Source organism: Thunnus maccoyii, chromosome 11 (genome assembly GCF_910596095.1).
Source record: "Thunnus maccoyii chromosome 11, fThuMac1.1, whole genome shotgun sequence".
Lineage (NCBI taxonomy): Eukaryota > Metazoa > Chordata > Actinopteri > Scombriformes > Scombridae > Thunnus > Thunnus maccoyii.
This window is the reverse complement of record NC_056543.1, coordinates 18283697-18300013: the sequence shown is the minus strand read 5'-3', so window position 1 is coordinate 18300013 and position 16317 is coordinate 18283697. Positions and strand designations below refer to the sequence as shown.

Here is a 16317-nt window from a genome sequence, read left to right as displayed (position 1 = left end):
AGAGCCACTAAGCCAAGTCAAATGCCTTGAATGTGTAAACACACTTGGCCAATAAAGATGATTCTGATGATAGAGACTCAGAAGTGACGCAGGTCACAACACACTTAAGCTTAATTATTAAGAGGGTTAAATGCAGAAGATGAATAAAATAATGTGTTTGGACTGAACAGGTTTAATTCACCGATTAAAAAACAGGCAGCTTTCACTACAGTCAACACCGTAAAACTGGAACATGAATAATAAACAGGAAAGGAGTCCGACAAAAGGATGATTGATATGTCACCTGACCAATCAGTCACACGGCGTGCAAAACGGAAACCCAATCAACTGTGAGAAGGAAGGCGGGACTTCCTGCGTGTGACGCAAACACACCCAGTCACCCCTGCAGGCCCCACCCTTTGTGTTACCCACCGCCCGTCAATCAAAACAGAAACAAAATCCTGACAGTTATCAACCTTTTTCTACGCGTATACAATCAATATAACTCGATGATCATGTCCGGTGGCTTGTGACTACCAGGACTCTCCGTTTGACGACGAGTCACGCAATGACTGGTATGTAAATATCGATCTTATTCTTCACCCACGGAAAGCTAACCAGCTATCTATCCTCTTGGCTAAATTAGCTCGCTAGCAGGCTATCAACGCTGCTGTATGGTGATAGTGCTAATCATCGCCGGCTAAGTTAGCAGTAGCGGCTAACGCTGCGCTTAGCTTACTAGATTAGCTTGTTTAGGACACATCAGTATTTCGCCTTCCTTAGACTAATTAATGATACAGTGCTGTTTATTTATGGTTGTAAGCACAGTTATTAGCGGTGCTTGTGACTGTATTGTTGGCTGGTCCATTACCCAACATTATAAGATGCAGTGGTAGAAAGTAACGTATATTTACTCAAGTAACAGTTACTGCACTTTGAGGTACTTGTGTTTTACCTGAGTATTTCCATATGGTGCTACATTATACTTTCACGCCACTATATTTCAATATTGTACTTTCTACTCCACTACATTTATTTGACAGCTGTAGTTACTTTTCAGATGAAGATTTTATCTATAAAAGCATATGATCAGTTTGTTATATATACGTTGTTATTGATCAGCTGTATAAGGTGTTAAAATGAGCTCCACCTTGACATTAAAATATTGATTATATGTACACATTATCACTATCATCATCATCAGTTTTAGTACTCGAATAATATATACTGTATGCATATATAATCAATATGATACTTCAAACGGGGCCATTTTGCATTAGTACTTTTACTTTAATACTTTAACTACATTTTGCTGCTAATTCTTATGTACTTTAGTTAAGTAGGACTTTTCATGCAGGACTTTTACTTGTAATAGAGTATTTTTACATTGTTGTATTGGTACTTTTACTTAAGTAAAGGATCTGGTACATCTTCCACCACTGCTGAGATGTAACAGCCAGCTTTAGTCCTGTACGTGGGCATCAGGTTTATTTACTTAACATTAACTCCTTTGTGCTTTTTACTGTTCAGCCCCAGAACAGCCAATGAAACCAGGAGATATGGCTGCCTTGGACGTGGACAGCAGTCAAAGCGGGTTTTTGCAGCATGAAGAAGGCCGGGGCTGTCAGGTAAGATTTTATTTGTCAGTTTACAGCAACTGAGAGGTGCTTAGTGAAAGTTCACACTTGGAGGAGGAGGGGTATTGTACCCTGATTTGAACCCCTCAGGCACCACTTCCCCTCAGGCTGTACATCGCTGGGCTGAAGTGACAGACTTCAAACTCCAAGCCTCACCTGGACATCACCTGGATGTTATCCCAAGTGTTGCCTGAGGGGCTCAACACAAAAACAAGAGAGTCCTTTCACCTCCAATCTTTAGTGAATGAATCACACTTTCTCTGTGGCCCAGACTAATGGCCACACGCTTTCTTCCTTTTAAACATGCCCATTGTGGGTAGGACACACAGCCGTCACCCCTCGACCTGCTAGCAACCACCTGCACTAAGGTTGGGTCACCGTCGTCAGAGGTGGACAGAGGTGCTGCTGCCGCTGATGTGGTAAGTCAGCACCTCTGCTAGAGTCGACAGAGCTGCAGTTGAAGTGAAGCCTCCAATCATAGCTGGGTTGCAGTAAATTGGTGGTGGGAGTGTAGCTTTGCTTGCATTTGCTTTAATTGCATTATAGCCACTGCTTCTTGGGATCAAAAACAGGGATGTTTCATTGTGGCAACAGTGATGTTTTTGCCAGTTTAACGACTGAAATTCCATCTAAGTTACATTTCATATATTGATTTAAAATAACCATTAACCAACTGCAGCAGACTGTGCCAACTTTTTCAAGTTGACTGTATTACTATGAATGTGTTTAACATATAATGCTCAGTGTTTATCACTTGTGATAAAACAACAGAATCAGGAACCACAGAAAATACCTTTTGTCCTAGTAGTACTTCTACCTGGAGTGTGACATTAACATTTTTTCCCTTTCAAGCTACAGTATTATTTAATTCAGTAAATTTTAGTGTAGTGTAAGAGGGAAAACCTTAATTAATGAGGGCACCTATAGTCTTATGCTCATGTGTCAGGTCCTTTATGTATTGCATGTACTCGGGTTAAACAACCATACCTCTTCTATATATGACAGATTGAATCCAAAGAACGGTTATCACAGGGAGTGCAGTGTGACCAGGCCTGACATCTTTCATTTGTTTCATGCAGTCGACAACTCATTCTAACGCTTCATGCTGAATCTATAATGTGCTTTGAAAGACAGCAACATCAGCCATGAATCACAAGTTCATCAGCTCTTTAACAACTCATGATAAGTTTATGTAGGTTGAGCTGTAGTGTCACTGTTTCTGTTATTAGATTTGATTTTGCATTTGTTCTTACTGATGAGACTGTTTATCATCAGTCGTATGTGTTAGTGTCAAAACAGCCAACTGAATCAGGATTTTAAATTTTAGTCGACATGATTTTCTCTGGATCTCTATGAATGATTTTATAAAGATGTAAATTAATTTATACATGAATCCAGAAAACACTGAACTTAGATGAAAGCAGTAAGATTATGATTATGATCTTCAGCTTCATATATTCTGCTGGCAAACTTTGTTTTTGTTTAAGAGAAAGATGTTCAGTTGTGTTGTATTCAAACTGAATGTATAGTATTGCTAAATATTTCTCAAAATCAAATTAGACCAAAACTGCTGGGAATACAGAAAATCTGAAAAAAAGACATGAAGCAAGGGATGCCACTTAAAGGCTTTTGCTAAAAAGCATTTGCAGGAGAGTCAAGTTTGCATTTCTTTTAAATGAACAGTTAATGTGCACAGGGAAACTGTGAGGCTTCACACAGCACCTGTTTGAAGCAGTCAGAACAAACACTGGTGTATTTGTGCATTTGCTCTGGATATTGAGATCACCATTATGCAAATCTGGTGTGGATCAAACAGACGCACAAAGGAAGCCTGAAAAGCTGGTCCCGTTGATTCAAGAAAATAAATAAAACCTTGAACGCAATTAGGTGTAACATGAGTTGCCATCAATAATAAAAGTTCCCTCATGGGTTTGTGACGATGCACTGTAGGTGTGACCTCAGGGTTACAACTCTTGTTGACCCTTAAGCAGACTAGAACTAAAACACTAAAAGGCAACAATGGATTTTTTCTCCTTTGTTTGGACCAAAGAATCAAACTACCAGTATGAACACAGCCAAATTTTACTCATTTTGCCTTCACACATTTCTGAAACAGATTGTATGAATCACTAGCAGAATTTTTCTTTAACTATTGGGCTTATACTAACTCTAAAATTGTTGAAAATTGTTTGACTGTAAATTTTAAAAAGGATAACTATTCTTCTAAGTGCTTTGCATTGCTTAATCTAATTCATTAAGAATAAGTGCGTAATCTTTGCATTTGTTAATGTCAGCCGTTTTCTTTCTCAGACAACAGGTGCAACATCTACGCAGCTTACTGAGACTGATAAATGGGAGGTGTTAACCCCCACAACATCAGCAAAGGATGAATCTGGAATGATACAAATCCAAAGTCAAGGGATATTAACATCAAACGGACAGTATGTTGTTCCTCTCCAGAACTTACAGAGTCAGCCAATTTTTGTGTCGTCAGGAACAGACGCCTCTTCTGCCAATTCAGTGCCTAACATTCAGTACCAAGTAATTCCTCAGATTCAGACAGCAGATGGACAGCTGAGCTTCTCCACATCCGGCATGGAAGCAGCGACTCTGACTCAGGATGCCACGGGGCACATTCAGATCTTGCCTGATGGTAGCCAGAGTCTCAGTGTGACATCAACTGCAAACATCCTTAATAACAACCAGAACCTCATATCACAGACTGGTAATGTCCAGCAGATCCAAGGGGTGTCTATTGGCAGCTCCGCCTTCAACAACCAGGGTCAGGTTGTTACTAATGTGCCTGTGGGTTTGCCCGGGAACATTACTTTTGTTCCTATTAATAGTGTGGACTTGGACTCCCTCGGCCTGTCTGGTGCTCAGACTATAGCAACAGGGGTCACTGCTGATGGGCAGTTAATCATGGCAAGTCATCCTACGGATGGCTCAGAGAGTCTGACGAAGACAGATGATCACCTGTCACAGACACTACCAGTAAATGACTCAAATGCAAATCCTGAGATATTTGTGCCAACGTCTTCCTCTCAGCTACATGATCCAGCAAATGGATCTGGTTTGCTGACGCAAGACACTTCATTGTCATCAATGGCTACAGAGCAAGTCAACTCGAGTTCTGGTCTCCAGGAGGGCTTCATCCAACAGAATCAAGAGCAGAATGTCCAGGTGTCCTCAGCTCAGCCCATCATCCAGCTGCAGCAGGTTCCTGTTCACACCAGCAACGGTCAGGTGGTTCAGTCAGTGGCGACAGACGGGCAGGGCCTGCAAAATGTGCAGCTGATCAACCCGGGAACCTTCATCATCCAAGCCCAAACGGTCACGCCGTCAGGCCAGATACAGTGGCAGACCTTTCAGGTGCAAGGAGTGCAAAACCTGCAGAACCTTCAGCTGCCCACCACACCACCCCAGCAGATAACCCTGGCTCCAGTCCAGACTCTGTCTCTGGGTTCCAATCCAGTCAGCATCAGCACAGGGCACATCCCCAACCTGCAAACAGTGACAGTCAACTCAGTGGCGCAACAGGAAGGAGATACAGACACCCCTGGAGGTACAGTAGTTCTTTGTATTATGAGAATATACACAGGAAACCAACCCTGCACACTCATGATAAAACCCACACAGGTGATTGTGGAGCTCAAAGCACACAATTCAATGTAGTGAACAATGTCAGGGCTCTTGTCAATCACATGTATTTGTCTTTTTAATATCACGTGCACTGACCTTTTTCACAGAAGACATTGTGACATGTCACAGTAAGAAAACCACAGGTTTAAATAATAAGATTAAGGCTGAATTCCATTTAGCTGCTTCAGTTTCAGTCCTGCTATTGTGCATGTTTGCTCTCTTGTCACTCTGTCATGACTTACTGGGACACTTCAATAGAGCAGAGCCATCATTAATGTTGTTATGGACACCTGTGTTTTTCCTGCAATGACTGGTCAAAAAGTCTGCTGTGGAAAAGGTCTATAGTTTAGTCTATAAAACCAACAAAGGACCAATGTAGATCAAAAGTGACCAGAGCTTAATGTCATCATAATTGATCATTTTTTCTGTCCAGTAATCAAAATGTTTTTTTTAAATTCTCTATTATATGACATGTAGAAAATCAACCAAGCTGTTATTAATAATTAGCGTTTTCATTGTCAACATAGTTTTGTTTGCATTTAGTGTTCTCAACAAAACACATTGTGAATATCCTTACAGCCACTATGTGTAGATGATTGATCCGATTAAAGGTCTCAAAACACTGAAGTTTTTGATTGAAAAAAATCCATCCATCCATTTTCTGCTCTTTACCTGGGCCAAAAAGTCTATAGGGTACCTTTTTAATTAACTATTGGACTTGTCACTGAATAATTTTCTGTCGATGAAGTAAGGATTTTACCTGTATTCTATTATATGTAGTTTTACTTGTGAAATTTGTTGCCGTGCTGCCAGTAGGCCTGTGCCCCAATTAGAAACTTTCAGGGTTTTGCTTGTCTGCTAACAGTGCTGTCTGTCAAAGAGTCAATCGCACTGGACGTCAGTAGAGGTTGTACCAGTGTCTTTTTCAGTAGTTTAGTTACTAGACTAACATTCAGCACCAGCTGAGCGCGTTGAAGCAGCAAACAGAAACGAGTCGCACCGCCCTCTGTTTCCATCACCTTCCTTGTATCCATTACAGTTAGTTTTATGGTTTCGTACTCAGTTTGTAAAACTTCACAGCCTGTCATGTTATCCTGTGTTGCTTTGTGTACAATGACGCAGCTAAAAAGTCTGGGGTTTCTAAACAGATGCTTTGAATCATTGACATTTATGGGGCAGCCTTAGCTGCCAGTCACAAAAATAAACCAGTTCTCACTGTGGGTTTTCTGCTGACTATGTGGCACATTATTACCAGAGCTTGTGTTGATATTAACGTGCACATTAATTTCTCTGCCCTTGCTGCTCAGACATTCGGATAAAGGAAGAGCCAGACGCCGGAGACTGGCAGTTAAGCAGTGACTCCACCCTGAACACAAGCGATCTGTCCCACCTTCACGTCAGGCTGGTGGATGAGGAGGATCAGTTGGGCCAGGAGGGCAAGAGGCTGCGCAGAGTGGCGTGCACTTGCCCCAACTGTAAAGAGTCAGGAGGGAGGTGAGTTAGCGTGACTGGTGCTTTTCTCTCTGCAAGCTCTCACTCTGATAACTGTATGTGCATAGATGCAGGTCCTCACCACTGCATGGGAAATAAACCGGATACTAACTGTCCATAACTGTGTTGCTCAGGGGATCCAGCATGGGGAAGAAGAAGCAGCACATCTGCCACATCGCGGGCTGTGGGAAAGTATATGGAAAGACGTCACACCTGCGAGCACACCTGCGCTGGCATTCAGGGGAGCGACCTTTTGTTTGCAGCTGGATGTTCTGTGGGAAGAGGTTCACACGCAGTGACGAGCTGCAGAGACACAGGAGAACACACACAGGTGCCCTTTTTTTTTGCTCCCATGCCGATGGCACATCAGGAAAACATCAGGAAAATCAGTAAAATGTGTTAATTTGTGCCGTGCACAGTGTGAGTCATGTAAGAAATAACAGCGTTTGTCCCCCTCCGGATTTACATGTAAAATGTCAGGTTAGTATTGAAGACTGTTGAGAAAAACATATCCAGATTTCACATACTTGGTGGTAATTTTCCAGTTCAAAGAGGTTTTAAGGGGTTTACAGAATTTGTTCTGCTGTCTAATTTTCAGGCTCTGATAACATCAGATTATGTAACAAAAAAAAAGATGTCAGTGACATGCTGTACTTATCAAGAGTTTAGCTGTCACCTGTTTTTATTCTCCATTGAATCTGAACACAGGCTGTTGGTTCCTCTAATCTGCTTTGAATGTTATTGAATACTCTAAAACACATTAGCATTATCTTTAGTCATGTGCACAGTCATGTACACAGCTAAAGAAAATATACATGTATGTTCCTGTAAATGCAGGAAGCTGCAGCCTATGAAAAAATCCAGTCAAATATACCAGCACAACACAGTGATATACAGTATCTGACAGTATCTGACAGATAATGCTTAGGCAGACTTTTGAAAGGGACATTATTTGGCTGTACTGTACTGTTCAATTTCTAAAGCCAGGCCACATCATTGGCTGAGAGTGAGGCCTCTGACAGTATGGGCTAAAGTAGCATTTCATTACGCTGTCAGCTGCAAGCTCAGATATGAACAGTTAGTGCTCACAGTTAACTTTGCAAGTGGATATTCAATAATTCTAGGTTTCTTGCAACTGATAATAAGTGATGATTGTAATCAGTCCTATAGTATCAATTTATCATCAATTTATTTGTCATGTTTGTCAGTGACAGGTTGGAGTAGCATTCAGCAACTAATTCAGTGCTTAAGCGTTGACTCTACAGCATAAAATAAAGACATATTAAGAATTTGGACTTCAGTGACAGTCCTGCGTTTTTATTTTTCTGTAAAGGGAACCTATTAAGTGTTTCCTTATTTTCAGTCATATATAACGTTACAGTGTCAGATGTTCATATTAAATGTGGCCAAAGTGTCAAATAATGAGGTAAACGTATGTAGAAGTAATTGCTGTGAGCAAAAGGCACAGACCTCAGACTGCTCTGAACGCTCAGTTTCCAAACTTTTTTTCTACCTTCAGCTCGAGCCGACGTCAACTCATGACAGATTTCTTTATATGGTCATCTGCTCCACACACAGTGTGCAAGTTCATTGCTCCACTCCGCTAACATTATGACATTTAGCCATTGTTTTGGGGGGGTTGTCACGCCGAGCCATGACTGGAGTTGAGCTGGCACACTGTTTGTGTTTTTCCATTACGCAGCAGGGTAAAGTAAAATTAAGTCAAAAGTTGTTTACTTGTTGGAGGTGTGCTGGTCGTCTGCAGCTCTTCATCAGACATCATCATCACTGTGGCTGTTTCTGCTTGTACTATTCCTCCTTGTATTATTTCTAACTGATCCACTGAACAAATATCACCATATATTGTTGTGCCAACCGGTTTTTAGCACCATTTAAAAGCTTTTAATATGTGACAGTAAAGCAGGAAATGTTTGGTTTGAATCAGCGGTAACTTAACACAGTTCTGATATGGCTGCCCCTTGGCAGGCTTCTGGAAAGCTGGCCAATCAGAACAGAGTGGGCTGGAACTAAGACTGCCTGTTAGAGACAGAGGCTGAACTGAGGGGCTGCATAAAGGGCCAGTTTAAGATAAAAATGAAGTTTTTTGAACAGTGAATCATGCAAAGCTACTCTAGTGGAGTCCCAGAATAAAGACATAGGTCCCCTTTAATTTTATTAGAATTTCTTAATATTATTAAAAAATACAACTTCGTGTGCTAAACTTATCTCCTGACCTGTGAAACATACGTATTCCCAGATAGATGTCGTGTCTGCCCCTTTCCAAATGTATTCAGTATCAAACTCTTTATCGTTCAAACTATATTTTCTCTTTTGCAGGAGAGAAGAAGTTTGTCTGCCCAGAATGTTCCAAGCGCTTCATGCGGAGCGACCACCTGGCGAAGCACATTAAAACTCATCAGAACAAAAAAGGCGTGAACTCTGGCAGCGCTGTGGTGGCCTCGATGGAATCCGCGGGGTCCTCAGACAGTATCATCACCACGGCAGGCGGGACCACCCTCATCCTCACCAACATCCAGCAGGGCTCCAGCAACGCCCAGGACATCCTGGCCAACGCAGAGATCCCTCTCCAGCTCGTCACCACGGTAGCGGCCAGCGAAGTCATGGAGTGATTTACACTCCACTTATGAACTTCTGCAACCTCTCTCATATACTCCTACCTACATTTTTATTAAGTTTTGAAGAAAAACTAAAATTATAAATATATATATATTTTAACACAGAAATAGTCAGTCCTTGTCCACACTCAGTTTTTACTGAGGGGAAACTAGCAGTGTGGAAGATAAAGGTGGAAGAAGACATTGCAGTAAACACACAAGGAAATGCCTTATTTTGTACAATATTGTGTAGTTGGAAATGTAGGGTGCCATTTTGTTTTGAATCTCCTTTGTTTGTTTGTTTGTTAATGACGTGTTTTTCACAGAAAATTATTGATAAGTTGAACAATTTTCTCCTCGCCTTTTGTTGATGGTATATTCTGATGATGTCCTTGGTAAGCAAGGTTTGTTCCATATTCCTTTTTGAGCAAAGACTAAATCTCACAACCGAGCTAATTTTATCCAGCTGAAGTCATGTTATTGCTTACGTCCATGCAAATTTATTCATGTTATGTGTTTGGTTTGTTTCTTTACATTATGCATTTTTTTTCAGTGTCCTCTTTGCAGTCAGTGCGCTTGCAAATGAGCAAGCCTTCATTCCTCCATTTTCTTTATTTGCTCACACCTACTCTATTTTGCAGGTGAAAATGAAAAACAATCAGAATTTTGTATTGTAATTCCTCTTGAACATAATACTGTTGATATGATACACATTATTTGCTTATTAGATATTTTGACTGAACAGCTATTTATATTGGGCTTTACATAGAAAATGCATTTGTGATATTAAAAGTCCACAATGTTTCAAATGGCTTCATTATATGTAAATCAAATGTGTTTTTGTAAAAACCTTTTTGGAGGACAACACAAAAAAAACCATTGTAATATGAAGACAAAAAGCCATTTTTGGAGGTAATTGCCAAATTTGACTACAAACTCAGGGTGAGTTGTGACTGTGTGATAGAAGTAGAGTAAATCACCCCTGTAGCCTCTCTGGCCATGTTGGGGTGTTGTGAAGAAATGTTATGTGATGGACCAAAAGCTGAGATGAATTAAGCTGTCACCATGTTACCTATGCTTATCAAATCTGATCATGTCAGTCTTTTTTTTTTTTTTTTTTTTTCTCCTTTGATGAGGACAACCCCCGTTCTTCTTATGGAAGCAGCTTTGCAGAATTCTTCAGCAGTATCTTTTTCCATCAGTCCTATCAGGCGTTTGAAAAGTGTCAGCGTATTCTTGACAGCGGTACTCTTTTAACAGCACTGTTCTCATCACTTTCATCTTCTTGTTAATCCTTTTTGTATGAAAAAAAATGTTTTGTATACTCCCCAAGAAAACTGTCCTCTATACCCATGTCAGTAAATGTACAATGTTTCTGTCTTTGTGTTGATTTATTTTTCATTAACTGTATGTTGTATTTCCTTTATATGTTAATTATGTGTTTTTTTAAATATTATTTCCGACCCCCTTTCCACCAACTGTTGAATTGTTAAACTGAATACACGTACACACTGAACAGTGAATTTACTGGTGGCATATTTGATTTTTTTTTTTTTCCTTCATTGTGACAAATAATGAAAGTATGTGATAAGATCATTTTTCCTCACATGGACACACGGTCCCCTTCAAGAGATTATACTTTACCCTTTGAGTCCGATAGCCGGATGCTGTTGACACACTCACACAGCCTCTTCGTATTATGTACTTAAAAACACTGAAGGTTTATTCTCATTCAAAAATCTTCTGTATAAATATGTCAATATATCATCAATATAAACCTTTCTGTTACACTTGAATTTCCTTTCATTTTTTGCTTTATTTTAAAATTATTTTAATGTATCACAGTCGTACAATGTCTTCTTTCTCAGGACAGCTTGATATTTTCCACTAAAATGACTAAACGTAAGACAAGTTTGAATTTTTCCTTGTGCTTGAAACCTTTTGTATCTTTTTGAAGACTTGTCAGCCAGCCAGGAGGTTCACTCTCCCCCCGTGGCGCACACTCTGGGTTTGTAGTCCAGTAGATGTCACTGCAGCCAAGGGAGCAAGACAAGAGGTATGTTTGACCTCTTGACCTTCTTCGTGTAGCGCTGCTAAGATGAAGACAGAAGTCACTGAGGCCAACAGGAGGTGCGGACCCTCAATTAACCACAAGTTAATGTCACACAGAAATGTCAGGAACATATTCTGCTGCTGTCTCATGACTTTGAACAAACCCTACAGGAGTGTGAGATGTAACTGCTCCTGGATTTGTGTATATTTGATATCTCTGTCTTGCTTTTCACTTGAAAGTTTTATCTTACTTTCTCTTGTCAAAAAATATATATTGGCTTGATATTACCAGCCCACTTCAGCACACACATGCTGTATCACTTATTTTTACCTCTTACACTAAAGAGGACATATTACAAATTAGGTACTGTTGCTGTTTTTTCTTTAAGATAAGGCTTAAGACAGCGGCATGAGAGACTTGGAAATGTATTATAGCCTACCTGGTTCTAGTGCCTGTGAACATAATTAAAACGGTGGTCTATGAAAAGCTTTATCAGGTAAATCAGAGTGGAAAGCACATGCTTTTTGAGTCTGAGTCAATTTGCTGAAAACGAGTCCGCAAATGTGGTCGGTAACGTTAAAAAGGGACTCGTCCGTTCATTTGCATAATTTAATGAATCCAATTCATTGTAATGCAATACCAAGTGCAGCAGGAACATAGAATGACAGTTTGAGTTAATGAAATGTGTTAACGGTATCATCATTTACTTGTATGTTAATTAGTCCAATTAATTTCCCCTGCTCGGTAATCTGAATATTGTAATAATCTTTACTCCCCTGCAGGAATGAAATCTATGATACACACACCTCTGGGACAGTCTGCGTAAAGATTCGTGGTTTTTCCAGTTGTTCCGTGTGGCAGATTTGAAGAACGTGAGTGCCTTTTGACAAAATAGTTTCTTTTTTATTTGGATTTTTTTTTTACTCTGTGCTTGAAGATTGGTCATCAAAGCCTGTATATGGCCTCTGCCTTCAGCTATTACGATGCAAATCACAACCCAGCACCCAGAGCTGGAAATGTATTGAGAAACGGTGTCATTTCACTCCGTCATTTCAAACTGACCGCCTGGGTTTTAGGCCAACTTTGTCGACTAACTGTTCTAGCCCTTCTATTAGTGTTCTTACATGTTTATGTCAGCTTATAGAAAAATAAGCAGAGGTTCAACAGTTTTCAGCCCAGTTAATAAAATCAGACAGGAAGCTTCAGCAGAGACAGAGACTGACACGGATGCAAGGCCAGTAAATCCTCTTTTGGCTTTTATTTGGTGAAGCAAACGTTGTGTGGAACAAATTTTGCAAAAGAGGAGAGAAACACAATTCAACTTGCACCTTATTTTGGAGCGTAAAAAGGAAAGCTTTTTTCAATTATGCCGCTTCAGTATTGTGTTTTGTTGATAGCCAGGTATCGTTTCAAACAGTGCTTACACTACAAGTTGTTTGTGTCTTTTTATTATACCAAATAGCTTTGGTTCTTCTAGCTGAGTTTGAATAGCGGTGTAATTGTACATAGTGCTCAACTTCTCTTCCAATTCATGTGCAAAATGCATAAATACAATAACTATGCAGAGGGAGAGGAACACTGTAATCATGCAATAACATTTCCAACTGTATGTGTGATAGAATTCAAAATGCTATTGGGATTATGGTTCTTAACCATTGGGAGGTAATGTGAACTGTTGGCAGAAATGACTTATTTCATTATACTGTCCCAAATATACAAAATACTTCCGCGAGAGAGCTGCTTCTTCCCTATTCCTGCCCAATTTTAACTGTTTTCCCCAGTTGTTGGAGGATAGGTCTGCAATTTTGCAAAATGACTATTATTTGCCTTCCTCAAGGAATCAACAACTTGAGTGTACAGTGCAATGAATTGTTGGGGTTCTGCAGCTGCATTCATGTCTTTTCTATGAAGCATCTCGCAGAATTTAGAGCATAAAGCCTTTATTTAATTTCTTCTTTGATATGAACCACAAGTCTCTTCATAAGTGAAAAGCACTCGCCATCCTGCTTAATATTATTGTTTACAGCAACAGCAACTAATGTTGTTTTTCTCTTAAACCTTTAGGACATTTGAAACTACAAAAAAAAAAAAAAAAAGTGTCTCGTGTTTCTACATTCCTGACACATTCTTGTCCTTGATCAACTGCAGAAGGCAGACAATAGCGCAGATCATTTTCCCCAGGCAAGGAAACACAGCATGGATCAACTCAATAACCTGATATTCCCCGTCTTCTGAATGTGGCCAATTTAACAGAAGGTCAGCACCTTTTTTTTTTTTTTATTCCAGAGACAATTTGGTGACCTCCCTCCTGAGCCCCAGCAGGACCGGAGGAGACAAACAGAATCGTCGAGGTAGAAAGTGCTGGTGTTGACATTGCGTCTGGACTTCTCAAGGTGAACTGATACCTGGTGTGGGACAGGGGGGCTATTATGCAAACCTGATGGCCATGGCCAGCAGTCGCACGCTTGTGGATTTAGTTTTTCATGTATTTTCGGTCATTATTTGCTGTCAGCAATTATGTGAGGGTGGTTGTTTAAATTGGTATGGCTGTGGATGTACACTGGGTAGAAAAGTATGATGTATGTGTGTTGGTGTGGCTGCAAATCGTCTTCCATCATCCTTTTATATGCAGAGGTGCCATTCACAGCTTCAAATTAAACACTCTTACTGCAGGGAAATTATAGTTTGACTCTTATTTTAGGAGGATGGAATTCAGAGCAGATCAGTATTTTCTATATATATTGTAAAAATTTTCTCTCCTGCGGCTTTGCATTTACTGTATGTATGTGTTCTCCACATCCAACTGTGAAAATTGAATTGACAACAATGAGACACCTCCATCAAATATTCCACATCATGATGTTCATTGTACTCACGCACAGTATGCGTCTCTTTTTTAGTGAAGAGACAATTGCATAAGATGATGTTGGGATCTATGAGAAGATTAGGAGGGATATTTTTTTGACATTCCTCACAGCAGTCGTATAGTTTTCTTCGCTATACAAAATAACTCTGTCTTTATTGTGCACCTCAAGGTCAAATGTGACAACGGCTTCAACTTCCTTGGACTCGAGTCGAGGAAAAACCACGAGTGTGCGCGCCCAATGTTTTCTTTTTTTTGGTGACAAGAGCTAGCCTTCAGTGCTATTCAGCCCATTGAAAACGATTTCAGATATGAAAGGAGACGTTTTGTATCTGAAAATGTACATTAAATGGTGTCAACAACATCCCGGAGGTCAGAGTAGAGTCCCCATGGAGACTGAATCTCGCTGCTGCGCTTGAAGACTCGACACCCCCCCTGAGTGGCGGCTCTGTGATGGCTCTCAGTTTCGCTCGTCATGTCCCTGGCAGCTTTGACACAGGTAATATGCATGCAGGCTGACAGTGCCTGGGATGTGCGGGAGAGACAATGATGTACATATCATTTTCCTCCCTGACTGATTGAAGACTGTAATCTGTGCTGGACTTTCTTTCTGATTACACACGTCTCAGGGAGCAAAACAAGGACTCTAAGCTGCCACTGGGCACTGGGCTCATCCATGGCTTTCAGCCTTCAAGAGGACTGAAGTCCGCCTTTAAGGTGAGCTCAATTTTCGTCCCATTTACACTATTGTTACAAGTGTCGGATAGGATGCATCTGGTAGATAGTGGTCAAACAGTGGCTGTCTGAAGATGACACAGGAACAGAGATGTATCTGGCACCCAAGGTCATCCTATTCCCATCTCCTGCACAGTTTCAAATGTTTAGAGGCCCTGTGAAGGCACTCACAAAGAGAGAAACAATATCATGAATTTTACATTCACCGGCATTGTGCTCTGGGATTACAAAATGCAAAGTGTTTCCGACAGCTCAACAGGCCAATACTAAACCTGTCCAACTAGGCCAACCATGACATTCAGACAGAGAATATGTTGCCAGTAGCTGTAATACTCAATTGTTCTCCGTATAAAGAAAATGTTCCACTGGTTTAATGATGGAGCGAACCAGTATTTCAAGGTTTTTTTCTTGTGTAATATGTAATGTTTGCAAACAGCGCACTCAGACATTTAACACGCTCTTAACCTGCCTGTATAACCTTGTGAGGAACACTTGCGTCTTCATGTAAAATCTGGAAGATTTCACTGTTGACAATAGGTCAATCCTTTACAGAAGGTACCTAGCACATTACAAGGTTGGTCTCGTGGGAGAAGTAATGGGTTCTGGGCAATTGACCAACCTGCCATGCTTTACTGCACCTGCACTGAGTTAGAGCTGTCATCATTACCACTTCCTCTAACGTTCCCCCACAGCAACCCAGACACTCCCACTTACAGCGATATTTCACTTTGGTGGAACATTTTCACTTTTTATCATGCATCTCTCCGTACACCAGTGAAGGCAGTCTAGCCTTAAGATTTGAAGCGGTAAGGTAACCTCTAACAGGCCTTTGGGGTCCGCACTAAAACATAACGTTTCCAAAGTAGTCCCCTGTTACCTGGTATGATTCTGACTTGAACTTTTCAGATTGAGAGCTGTGCTTTTGAAAAAGAAAGAAAAAAAAATCATGAATATAAAAAGTTGTAAAAGGTGTCTCTACCCATATTTTCTCAGTGTCAAAATATGAAGAATATGAGGTTATCACTAAGTCATTTGAATGGCTTTTTCCTCTAATTTAGTTGAATTATTCATAATGATTGCAAGATTGTGCAGTAAATAATCATTAGGCAGTTCTATAAAAAAAAAAGCAGTTTGAATGGTTCATTAAAATGAATCAAAAAAAGGAACAAGCGTCTACGTTAGTTATCTTAATCAAGACATGTTGTCGGAAAGCACCTTTAACTTAATTTGTATTTTTTGCTCTTTCGTTTTCATTAGTAATCCTTTAGAAAATTGTTGTACATTAAAATGAGTGCGGCTATA

General features: G+C 40.3%; 1 protein-coding gene and 1 long non-coding RNA gene across 3 annotated transcripts in view; both read left to right on the top strand.

Annotated features, from left to right (window-relative positions):
* The first annotated feature begins 377 nt into the window (after nucleotides 1-377).
* On the top strand, nucleotides 378-11160 carry sp3a (sp3a transcription factor). 2 transcript variants are annotated; one of them, XM_042426215.1, is made up of 7 exons: nucleotides 378-554; nucleotides 1510-1607; nucleotides 1937-2035; nucleotides 3927-5181; nucleotides 6566-6752; nucleotides 6884-7080; nucleotides 9087-11160. In XM_042426215.1, exons 1-7 carry the CDS (start codon nucleotides 548-550, stop codon nucleotides 9377-9379), a joined length of 2136 nt encoding a protein of 711 aa, XP_042282149.1. In that variant the 5' UTR covers nucleotides 378-547; the 3' UTR covers nucleotides 9380-11160. The 2 variants fall into 2 exon arrangements, with proteins under 2 accessions (XP_042282149.1, XP_042282150.1); XM_042426216.1 differs by lacking the exon at nucleotides 1937-2035.
* Nucleotides 11161-14687: 3527 nt separating this feature from the next.
* LOC121906958 overlaps nucleotides 14688-16317 on the top strand; it is a 33085-nt gene continuing 31455 nt past the window's right edge. Inside the window, exons 1-2 of the long non-coding RNA XR_006098774.1 lie at nucleotides 14688-14779; nucleotides 14910-14997. This is a non-coding gene — a long non-coding RNA (uncharacterized LOC121906958). The remainder of the gene's footprint in view (nucleotides 14780-14909; nucleotides 14998-16317) is intronic.